General features: G+C 44.9%; 1 protein-coding gene across 4 annotated transcripts in view; it reads left to right on the forward strand.

Annotated features, from left to right (window-relative positions):
• Positions 1-441: 441 nt before the first annotated feature.
• The window catches only part of adck5 (aarF domain containing kinase 5), a 119,058-nt gene continuing 107,090 nt past the window's right edge, over positions 442-12,409 (forward strand). For 3 of the 4 annotated variants that reach the window (XM_073055122.1, XM_073055121.1, XM_073055123.1), the window contains exon 1: positions 442-548. In XM_073055122.1, coding sequence (XP_072911223.1) covers positions 525-548 — 24 coding nt within the window. In that variant the 5' untranslated portion in view covers positions 442-524. The remainder of the gene's footprint in view (positions 549-12,409) is intronic. The other variant, XM_073055124.1, reaches the window with a different exon arrangement.

Genomic DNA, 12,409 nt, shown 5'->3' on the forward strand with positions numbered 1-12,409 from the left:
TTAAATGATTGAAAGATTTATTTTAAGTGATAGTTTGAGTTAATATATATTAATACATGATTATATTTTATATTACTATTAATATATATAACTTCTGATTTTGCACAATTTTAAATCTACTTTATATATATATATCTACTTACTGTGATTGTTTAACTGTTTTCTTTCCATATTATCATGTATTGCATTGAACTGCTGCTGCTAACTTAACAAATGTCACACTTGCCGGTGATGAGAAACCCGATCTAGATTGCGGAACAACAACACAGCAGGCCAGGCAGCATCTACGGGGAGAAGCGCTGTCGACGTTTCGGGCCGAGACGCTTCGTCAGGAAATTGCGGAAATGTCTCGGGCGGCAAGCGGGTCGGACTACAACATCCATCAACCACTGGGGCGAGATCGGTATCACGTGGCTCCACTCAGCGGGATGACGTAAAGGGAAGGGGCGGGTTGTTGCTAGGAGGCGGAGCAGCGAGACGGAGACAGGCGTTGCGGGTTGTCCGGCGTCTTGGGGGGCTGAAGCATGTGGAGAGACACCCTGCTGAAGGTAAAGGCGGGGACGAGATCGTGATCGAGATCGCACTGTGGAGGGAGGAAGGTGGGGCAGGAAGCGGATCACGAGCCGGGATGGTGGTGGCTGAGGGCGCCCTGGGCAGGGCAGGGAAACGGGGAGGGAGAGGGGGCGATGGCCGATGGGCAGTGACATGGGTAAATTGGTTTAATGTTGTCACATATGTCGCGATACGGTGAAAGCTCATACTGCCCGTACAGATCATATAATACACAGTGTATTGAGGTAGAACAAGGTAAAACAATAACAGAATGCAGAATAAAGTTACAAAGTGCAGTGTGGGTAGACAGTGAGGTGCAAGTTCATACTGAGGTAGACTGAAGTCAAATCCATCTTAATGTACCTGTATAAGACCGTTCAACAGAAGCTGTCTTTGAGCCTGGTGGTACGTGCTTTCAGGCTTTGAGTGAAATGGTTGTGGGGGGGGGGGGGGGTTCTTTGATTATGCTGGTCGCCTTACAGAGAAGTGTGGTACCAGGACCAGAACCAGGTTTGATAGCACTGGCATATGGCATAATATCACTACAATGTAATACATAATACTAGAGAAAAACATCTCAATTACAGTAAGTATGTATGATAAATAGGCAAACATAATAAGTAGTGCAAAAATAGCAATGAAAGTAGAGGTAGTGTTCAGTGTCCATTCAGAAATCGGACGGCAGAGGGGAAGAAGCTGTTCCTGAGTCACTGAGTGTGTGCCTCCTTTTTGAGGCATCTCTCCATGAAGATGCCCTGGATATTCTGGAGGGTAGTGCCCATTATGGAACTGACTAAGTTTATAACTCTCTGCAGCTTGCTTCAATCCTGTGCAGTAACCCCCCCCCCCCCACCTCCCCCAGTCCACACAGTGATGCAGCCAGTTAGAATGCTCTTCATGATACATCTGTAGAAATTTGTGACTGTTGTTGGTGACATACCAAATCTCTCCTAATGAAATATAGTGGCTGCCGTGCCTTCTTTGTCGCTGCAGTTGCAGAGTCCATGGAGATGTTTCTGTGATGTGCTGAGCTGTGTCCACAACTCTGCCGATACTTGTGGTCACAGGCAGAGCAGTTGCCAAACCATCCTCTGATGCTTTCTGTGGAGCATGGGTGAGACTCAAAGGGGACGGGCTGAATTTGTTTAGCCTCCTGAGCTTTCTTGGCCGTGGCATCAACGTAATGGCTGTGGACCTGGACGTGGTGTTGGTGAAGACAAGCCATTTGGGTTAAACATCATACCCATTATTGGCTTTATAAATAGAGGCTATTTTTACAGAAACAAGTTTAATATCACTGGCACATGTCGTGAAATTAGTTGTTTTGCGGCAGCTGTACATTGCGATACAAAATAAAAAATATTAATTACAGTCAGTATACATTAAAAAATTTAATTAATTAAGCAGTGCAAACAGAGGGAAAAAACAGTGAGGTAGCATTCACAGGTTCAATGTCCATTCAGAAATCTGATGGCAGAGGGGAAGAAGCTGTTCCTGAATCACTGAGTGTGTGTCTTCAGGCTCTTGTGCCTCTTCCTTGATGGTAGTAATGAGAAGAGGGCATTTCCTGGGTGATGAGGATCCTTAATGATGGATGCTGCCTTAACATAGCGGTTAGCGTGACATTATTACAGGTCGGGGAATTTTGGAGTTCGGATTTCGATTCAGGTGCTGTTCTGTAAGGAGTCTCTGTATGTCCTTCCTGTGGGATGTGCGAGTTTTCTCTGGGTGCCCTGGTTTCCTGCCACAGTCCAAAGACATACTGAGCAGGTTAATTGGTCATTGTCCCATGATTCGATTAGGGTTATTCGGGGAGGGACAGCTTGAAGGACCGGAAGGGCTACTCTGCGCTGTATCACTAAGTAAATATAGTTCAAAAGTTCCATTTAATATCAGAGAATGTATACAATATGCAACCTGAAATTCTTCTTCTCTGCAGACATCCTCGAAACAGAAGAAAAACCTCTAAAGAATGAATGACAGAAAAAAGACATACAAACCTTAACGCCTCCTGCCCCCTCCCACACAAAGCAGCATCAACCCTCCCCTTCCCCCACCCCAAATTATTCTAGCATTCCCATGACCCACCATGCCAGCGGTAGCAGAGACTCCAAGGAGAGACTATGGTCTACAGTTCCTAAAAAAAAACTAACTGTTCACTCCAACATTTCGACATCCCACAACTCTGTCTCTCACTAACAAGGTATCACTCTTCCCACAGCGTCAGGGGAGACAACAGTCACTATTTTGATGTTACAGTCAGTCTGAAGCATTGCTTTTTACTTCAAGTTCCCTGACTTGAGAAATGGCAAATCGATTAGTCAGTGCAGAGCCTCCGATAGTCGCTCTCGTTGTCTTCGATATTCTGCCTCTCGCTACGTCTCAGTACGCGACACTGGCGAGAATTTGTGTCCAGAACCTGACTTCAGGCCGAATCTAAACATACCGAAATGCAGCTGGTTGGCAAGCTCCAAGTATGGGAACACACTGTCATGCAGAACTGCAGTTTTGGCGTGCCGCTGTAGATCAAAGATCCCAATAGGACCCAACCCATCTGAAAAGGAAAAGAGAGACGTTAGAATAGAAGAATTTAACTGCCTCACTGATGAGCTGCAAGAAGTCGCCCTCTGGCGCCAGCTTTAGCTCCGCCCATCTCTGTTTTAAAAAATGTGTAGAAGAAATAAAAAAAAGTGCATGACTTTATTTATAGGTTGTAGTCTCTACATTCGTAGTTCTATGTATTTGTAATGTGAGTACGTTCTGGAGTTTTGTGAGTTGTTGTCTTGCCAGTCTTCGACTCGTGCAAAGGGTTTTAATATATGCTGCTTCATTATCGTCATGCCTCTTCTCATTCCTCCCATTGGGGTTGAGCTACAGGAGTCTGAAGACTCACACTCAATGATTCCGAATTAGCTTCTTCTCCTCCACCATCATATTTCTAAATGTGAGCAACACACACAAAATGCTGCAGGAGCTCAGCAGGCCAGGCAGCATCTATGGAAAAGAGTACAGTCGACGTTTCGTGCTGAAACCCTTCGGCAGGACAGGAGAGAAAAGGCTGAGGAGTCGAGTTAAAAGGTTGAGGAAGGAAGAGAGAAACACAGGTGGTAGGTGAAACCTGGAGGAGGAGAAGGGGTGAAGTGAAGAGCTGGGAAGTTGATTGGTGAAAGAGACAGAAGGCCATGGAAGAAAGAAAGGTGGGGAGGAGCAGCAGAGAGAGAAGGTGGGCAGGCAAGGAGATGAGGTGAGAGAGGGGAAAGGGGCTGGGACATGGTGAAGGAGAGGGGGTGGGGGGTTTACCAGAAGTTTGAGAAATTGTTTGTGCCGTCAGGCTGGAGGCTAACCCAAAGGAGTATAAGGTGTTCCTTCAACCTCATCACAACAGTGGAGGAGGCCATGGATGGACATATCAGAATGGGAAGTGGAATTAAAATGCGTGGCCCTGGGAGAGCCTGCTTTTGCTGGCGGATGGAGTGTAGGTGCTCGACGAAGTGGTCTCCAATCTATGCTGGGTCTCACCGATGTACAGGAGGCCACACCAGGGACACCAAACACAGTAAATGACCCCAACAGACTCAAAGGTGAAGTGTCGCCTCACCTGGAAGGACTGTTCAGGGCTCTGTATGGTAGTGAGGGAGGAGGTGTAGTGGCAGGTGTATCACATGTTCCAATTGCAAGGATAAGTGCCAGGAGGGAAATCAGTGGGCAATGGGGAGGGACGAATGGGCAAGGGAGTCACGTAGGGAGCGATTCCTGCGGAGAGCAGAAAGTAGCGGGTAGGGAAAGAAGGGCTTGATGATGGGATTCCGTTGGAGATAGCTTTCTGCAAGGATCGCTCCCTACGTGACTCCCTTGTCCATTCATTCTTCCCCATTGATCTCCCTCCTGGCACTTATCCTTGCAAACAGAATGTGTGCTACATCTGCCCCCTCACCTCCTCCCTCACTACCATTCCGGGGTCTAAACAGTCCTTCCAGGTGAGGCAACACCTCACCTGTTAGTCTGTTGGTGTCATATACTGTGTCTGGTGCCCCTGTGTGGCCTCCTATATATTGGTGAGACCTGGTATAGATTGGGAAACTGCTTCGCTGAGCATCTACGCTCTGTGCTCCAGAAAAAGCAGGATCTCCCAGTGGCTACCCGTTTTAATTCCTTTTCCAATTCCCATTCCGATATGTCATCTATGGCCTTCTCCACTGTCGTGATGAAGCAACTTAGGTTGGAGGAGTAACACCTTGTATTCCATTTGGGTAGCCTCCAACCCGATGGCACCAACATCGATTTCTCAAACTTTTGGTAATGCCCCCCACCCCCTCCTTCACCATTTCCAATCCCCTTTTCCCTCTCTCACCTTATCTGTTTGCCTGCCCATGCCTTCCTCTGGTGCTCCTCCCCCATTTTCTTTCTTCCATGGCCTTCTGTCTCTTTCACCAATCAACTTCCCAGCTCTTTACTTTATCTCTCCCCTTTCAGGTTTCACCTATCACCTAGAGTTTCTCTCTCCCCTCTCCCCCACCTTTCAAATCTACACCTCAGCATTTTTTCACCAGTCCTGCCGAAAGATTTTGGCCTGTAACGTCGACTGTTAATTCATTTCCATAGATGCTGCCTGGCCTGCTGAGTTCCTCCAGCATTTTGTGTCTATTTGCTCAGATTTCCAGCATCTTTCTCTTGTTTGTGATTAGATTTCTGAATGTTGTTCCTTTTTTTTGGCATTATTTATTATCTTTGTAATTTTTAGTAATTTTGTCTCTGCCTTATGCTGCTGCTGCAAAACAACAAATTTCACCACATATAGGGTAGTGATAATAAATCTGATTCTGCCACATGTACCAAGATACAGTGAAATTCTTACCTGCTTTCCAGACCAATCGTTCATCAAGGAAATGCAAAAGAGAACAGACTATAGTGTTATAGCAACAGAGCAAAATCCAGGGCCACAAGGGCCACAGTGGGGTAAAGTTTGGGACTTGGGAGTAAAGTTTGGGAGTTAGATTTGGGACTTTATCTTTTATTGTCAGAGATTCTGATAATAGTGGAGTAGAAGCTGTCCTTGTGTCTGGCTGTTTCTATTTTCAGAGTTTTGTTATCTTCTACTCGACTGGTGAGGGGGAGAAAGAGGGAATAAAGTTCAAGTTCATTGTTATCTGACTGTACATAGATACAACCAAACAAAACAAAATTCCTTTGGACTATGGTGCACCCACAAATCGTTTATCACACATGGCACATTAAGCAAAGGACTATCATAAATAAGTTAATAAAATATGATTCAAAATGGATGTATTGCGCAGCGCAGGTAAACACTACGATAAATTGTTCATGTTCTAGTGGCGAGACCTTGGTGGTGGGAGGGTGTTCATTAGTCTCCCAGACTGCGGGAAGAAGCCGTTACCCAGTTTAACAGTCCTCGTCCTGATGCTCTTGTACCTCCTTCCTGATGGTAGTGGGTCAAGATTCCCGGTAAATGTCACAAATAGGGATGAAGCAGACGCTGTTGGTCCTCTTGGTGGTTTTTACTGGATTGGGAGAGTCCTTGATTATGCCGGTGCTTTCCAGAGACAGCGGGAAGTGTAGACACAGTCCATGGAGGCGTATCTGGTTTCAGCGATGGACTAAGTTGTGTTTTTTGCTGTCTCGGGCAGAGCAACTGACGTACCAAGCTGTGATGTATCTGGACAGGCTGAGCTGGCTGGTGCATCTGTGTAAGTTGGTGAAGGTTATTTGGACTTACTATGAACATACAGAATGATCTATAAAGTATTACCTTTCCTATGCATTTGCTCCTTTCTGTATACAGGGCACCAATCTTTGAGTCATGCAAACCTTATAGTGTTTGTGGAGCTTTTACTTTTAAAGATTAAAGATGATCTTTAATCCTCCCCCTTCCCCTTCTCGTAGTTTCACCTATCACCTTATACTTCAGTCTTGGCCCAAAACATCAACTGTTTACTCTTTTCCATAGATGCTGCCTAGCCTGCTGAGTTCCTCCAGTATTTTGTGTGTGTTGATGATCTTTATTTGTTACAAGTACATTGAAATATACTGTGAAATGGATTCTTTGTGTCAATGACCAGCAGACCGAGGATGTGTGGGAGGCAGGCTGCAAGTGTCCGGCACCAATATAGTATACTCACATCTAACTCTAGCCTGTACGTCTTTGGAATGTGAAGAGTAACTGGAGCACTTGGATAAAGCCCACGCGGTCATGGGAAGAACATACAAACTCTGTACAGGCAGTGGTGGGAAATGAACTCTGATCACTGGTGTCATAAGCATTACGCTAACTGCTAGACAGCCATGCTGCTCCACTATGGGGCATGTGCCCTGGATGACTATTAGCAGCCACAGTCTGAGATGCAGTTCTTCCCCCACAAAGACTTGCGCAAAGCTCCATTGCATCCCTCGGCATGAACTCCTACAGCCTGGAATGTTCCAGTTCAAAGTACATTTATTATCACAGTATGTATGCGGTATACGACCCTTCCACACAGACAGCCAAGAAAGAAAGAAAAACCATGGAACTAACCCGTTCAAAGAAAAACACCAAACATCATACATGCAAAAAAACACACAAACAGCAACAAAGAACAATATAAAACACAAAATGCATATTTTAGTACAATCAGATCAGTCAGTGTTGATTATCTGCATATTAAAATACACGTTTTGGTACAGTTAAGATCACTGTTCACTATCTGCAGGCTACCTGAGTCTAAAATCGCCCAATAGGAGTAACAAAAAAAAGAGCAACCGGAACTAGAACATATCATAAAAACTGAAATCTACAATCCACAGTGATTAAACCTTGCTCTGGCCCCATCCGCCGACAACATCATGTGAGAAAAAGATCACTCAAATGCAAAGACCTTGGGAGCAGTGAGCGAAAGGCTGCCACATGCAGCCACCTTTTCTGGCAGCAGCAAGTGAGGGGCTGGTAGACGGCGCTGAACACCCACCTCGATTATTTCAGTCTTCCTCGGTGCTTTGATTGGCGAGAGATGGAATCGCACGTGGCTCCAGGCTTCCTGGCCTCCGTGCTGCTTGCTTTGGTTGCAGCCTTGTGGAACCCTAAAGTGCTAGATTGCCCGATCAGTCCAAGATAACACCACCAGCATGTCAATTACAGGCTCTAACTGTAGCAGAACCATATCTGAAATAAAATCAAGATGTGAAGGAAGTGAAGGGAATTGCTTTGTGACCTGTCTTGAGGACGGCGCCTATGATAGCGTTGCTGGCTGGCTCCATCTTCTTCCCACAGTTGGATATCTCGAACTGGAAGACGAACAAATTTTCAGTAGAATGGAGTGTGGTTTCACTGAGTTAATGATCCTTCAGCAGCACTTAATGTCTGCCTCAGTCGGCACCCAGTAGGTCAGAGCTACCCCAATTACTCAGCTGCTTTGGGTGAACCTCGAGTAAGACCTCTGGAAACTTATAGAGACACAGCATGAAAGTGCAGAAACAGGCCATTCAGCCCATCGAGTCCATACCAAACTGTTATTCTGACTAGTCACATTGACCCGCACCTGGACTATAGCCCTGCCATCCATGTACTTCTCCAAACTTCTCTTAAATGTTAAAATCAAATACGTATCCACCACTTCCACTGGCACCTCATTCCACTCACACTTCCCTCTGACTGAAGAAATTCCCCATCGTGTTCACCTTAAATATTTAACCTTTCACCTTTAACCTATGATCTCTAGTTCTAGTCTCACTCGACCTTAGTAGAAAAAGCCTGCTTGAATTTTCCCTATCTATACCCCTCATAATTTTGTATTACAGACAGTCAGACAGACAGACATACTTTATTGATCCCGAGGAAAATTGGGTTTGGCGCCAACCAAGAATAGTGTAGAAATATAGCAATATAAAACCATAAATAATTAAATAATAAGTTAATCATGCCAAGTGGAAATAAGTCCAGGACCAGCCTATTGGCTCAGGGTGTCTGACACTCCAATGGAGGAGTTGTAAAGTTTGATGGCCACAGGCAGGAATGACTTCCTATGACGCTCAGTGTTACATCTCAGTGGAATGAGTCTCTGGCTGAATGGACTCCTGTGCCTAACCAGTACATTATGGAGTGGATGGGAGTCATTGTCCAAGATGGCATGCAACTTGGACGGCATCCTCTTTTCAGACACCACCGTCAGAGAGTCCAGTTCCACCCCCACAACATCACAGGCCTTACGAATGAGTTTGTTGATTCTGTTGGTGTCTGCTACCCTCAGCCAGCTGCCCCAGCACACAACAGCAAACATGATAGCACTGGCCACCACAGACTCGTAGAATATCCTCAGCATTGTCCGGCAGATGTTAAAGGACCTCAGTCTCCTCAGGAAATAGAGACGGCTCTGACCCTTCTTGTAGACAGCCTCAGTGTTCTTTGACCAGTCCAGTTTATTGTCAATTCATATCCCCAGGTACTTGTAATCCTCCACCATGTCCACACTGACCCCTTGGTTGGAAACAGGGGTCACCGGTGCCTTAGCCCTCCTCAGGTCCACCACCAGCTCCCTAGTCTTTTTCACATTAAGCTGCAGATGATTCTGCTTGCACCATGTGACAAAGTTTCCCACCATAGCCCTGTACTCCGCCTCATCTCCCTTGCTGATGCATCCAACTATGGCAGAGTATTATTCTCTATATTACAGACTATGTTTTATTCTCTATACACAGTGTCATATGGCGTGGGAGATCGTGATCTTTCCATGATTGTGATTGTTCTTGGCAAATTCTTCTGCAGAAGTGGCTTGCCATTGCGGCCTTTTGGGCAGTGTCTTTACAAGATGGGTGACCCCAGCCATTATCAATACTCTTCAGAGATAGTCTGCCTGGTGTTAGTGGTCGCATCACCAGGACTTGTGATATACGCCAGCAACTCATACGATCATCCACCATCTGTTGCTATGGCTTCATGTGATCACAATCTCCATGATGCCTCTTATTTTGTATACCCATATCAAATCTCCACTCTTTTTCCTACGGTCCAGGGAGTAAAGTCCTAACCTATTCAACCCAGATCTCCTTTTCAGACATATGGTTCAGAGAGGTAGTTGACAATCTCGGTCTTAGCACAACTGCCCCGAAGGCAGTATGTGTCAAGTCAAGTTTATTGTAATATGTACAAATACAGGTATGTACAATGTAAAACTTATTTGGAGCAGATCACAGGTACAAAGCATTAGAGACACAATATTCAAAAGAAACACATACTGGAAATTAAACAATAATTATACTTTTGTTCAAGATTGTGCCTGCATACAACGCTCCTTCAGTTGATATCTTCTGGATAGATCGTGGAACCATGCATTTCACTTATTTTATTATGTTTTTACATTTTTTTTGTCTTGGATGTAATTCTGGAACTATTGGAGCCTGTGATTTACTGTTTAGAGATCATTTGGGTGTTTCAGTGAATTGAATTGAATTGACTTTATTATTTACATCCTTCAGATACACGAGTAAAAATCTTTACGTTATGTCTCTGTTCAAATGTGTAATTATAGCAATTTATAATAAGTATGTACAACAGCATAGTCAATATAACATAGAAATACAGTTGTGTCAGCATGAATTAATCAGTCTGATGGCCTGGTGGAAGATGCTGTCCTGGAGCCTGTTGGTTCTGGCTTTTATGCTGCGGTACCGTTTCCCAGATGGTAGCAGCCGGAACAGTTTGTGGTTGGGGAGACTTGAATCTCCAATTATCCTTCGGGCCCTTTTTACACACCTGTCTTTGTAAATTTCCTGAATCATGGGAAGTTTACAACCACAGATGCGCTGGGCTGTCCGTACCACTCTCTGCAGAGTCCTGCGATTGAGGGAAGCACAGTTCCCATACCAGGTAGTGATGCAGCCAGTCAGGATGCTCTCAATCGTGCCCCTATAGAAAGTTCTTAGAATTTGGGGGCTCATACCAAAAATCTTCAACCATCTGAGGTGCAAGAGGTGCTGTTGTGCCTTTTTCACCACACAGCTGGTGTGTACAGACCACATGAGATCCTTGTTGGCATAAACATCGCCAAGCTTAAAGCTGTTCACCCTCTCAACCCCAGATCCGTTGATGTCAATAGGGATTAGCCTTTCTCCATTCCTCCTGTAGTCTACAACCAGCTCCTTTGTTTTTGCGACATTGAGGGAGAAGTTGTTTTCCTGACACCCTTGTGTCAGAGTGATGACTTCTTCTCTGTAGGCTGCCTCATTATTATTTGAAATTAGGCCAATCAGTGTAGTGTCGTCAGCAAATTTAATTAGCAGATTGAAGCTGTGGGTGGCGACACAGTCATGGGTATACAGAGAGTAAAGGAGGGGGCACCAGTGTTGAGGGGCAGAGGTGCTCTGTCGTCTCAGAGAGGATTCCAGGAGGCAGAGACAGCGTGCATGAACTTCATTGCAAGAAGGCTATGGGAAGGGATGCGAGCCAATGTTTGACTCCATTTTGCCAATTAAAGCTTCCATTTTGCTGATTAAGCAATGAGGGAGATTGAAACATTGAGATGAATGCGGAAGTTTGGAGTTCGTTTTGGTGCTTCAGCGCTCTGCGGTATCCGAGAGGATTCCGGGGGGCAGAGACAGTGTATGTGAACCTCATGGAGAGCAGGCTGCGAGAGGGGTCGCAAGCAGATTAAAGCAACGAGGGATATTGAAACATTGAGGCAATTGTGGAGGGTGAGCGCTTGCTGCCTGCCTTTTGATCACTGGGGATTGCTCTGCTATGGAGAGGGAAGAGCCTGTTATAGACTTTTTTCAGTCTTATAGTTTTTTATTTTCTGTGTTTTTCACCCCATTTTTTTTGTTGGGGGAGGGGGATTTGGGGGTCGATATGTCTGTTCTGTTTTGTTCATTTTTTTGTGCGGGAGGAGGGATTTGGGGGTTGATGATCATGCTGCTTTTCTTTTCTTTCTTGGTTTTCTGCCTTGGAGAAGAAGAATTTCAGTATTGTATATTTTGATAATAAATGAACTCTAAACCTTTGAAGGAAACACAATTAATACTAAGCAGAACAAAGACCATTGTAGTTCAGTTTTGGGTGCCTTGCAAATAAAGATGTTATTAAACTAGAAAATGTGCAGAAAAGTTTACAAGGATGTTACCAGGACTTGAAGTTTGAATTCTGTGGAGAGATTGGATAGACCAGGACTTTATTGAACAATAAGAGTCTATGAAGTGATCTCATAGAAGTGTATAAAATCAAGAGGGGCATTAATAGGGTGAATGCATACAGTCTTTTTATCCCAGGATTGGGGAATTAAATATAAGAGGCCATGGGTTTAAGGTGAAAGGGGAAAGGCTCAACATTCTGAGTGGGCCAATACTGGGAAAATTAAATTCTCCCACTAATACACCCCTAGTAATTTAAAAACTTTGGTGGGGTGGACTTTCTCCTGCTCTGAGTCCCGACCCTTCTCAGTCTAGTTGAAACCCTCCCATGCACTACAATGGCAAATTTACTTCCAAAGATATCGGTTCCTCTGTGGTTGAAGTGCAACCTGCCCCTCTCGTACAGGTTGCCTGTCCCTCAGAAGAGATCCCAATGATCCAAGAACCTGAATCATTGTCCCTGTACCAGCACCTCAGCCACAAATTTATTCTGGTAAAACAGTACGGCACAGTACAGGTCCTTTGGCCCATGATGTTGTGCTGGGCTTTTCACCTACTCTAAGATGAATCTAGACTTTCCCTCTCACATAGCTCTTAATTTTTCTATTATCCATGTACCTATCTATGGGTCTCTTAAGTGCCTTTAATATACCTGGCTGTGCCATCATTGACCTCACTAGCATGTAGCACTGGGAGTAATTGAGAGATCACCACACTCAAGGTCCTGCTTCTTACCTAACTCCCTGTA

The sequence above is a fragment of the Hemitrygon akajei genome, chromosome 8, assembly GCF_048418815.1.
Source record: "Hemitrygon akajei chromosome 8, sHemAka1.3, whole genome shotgun sequence".
Taxonomy (NCBI): domain Eukaryota; kingdom Metazoa; phylum Chordata; class Chondrichthyes; order Myliobatiformes; family Dasyatidae; genus Hemitrygon; species Hemitrygon akajei.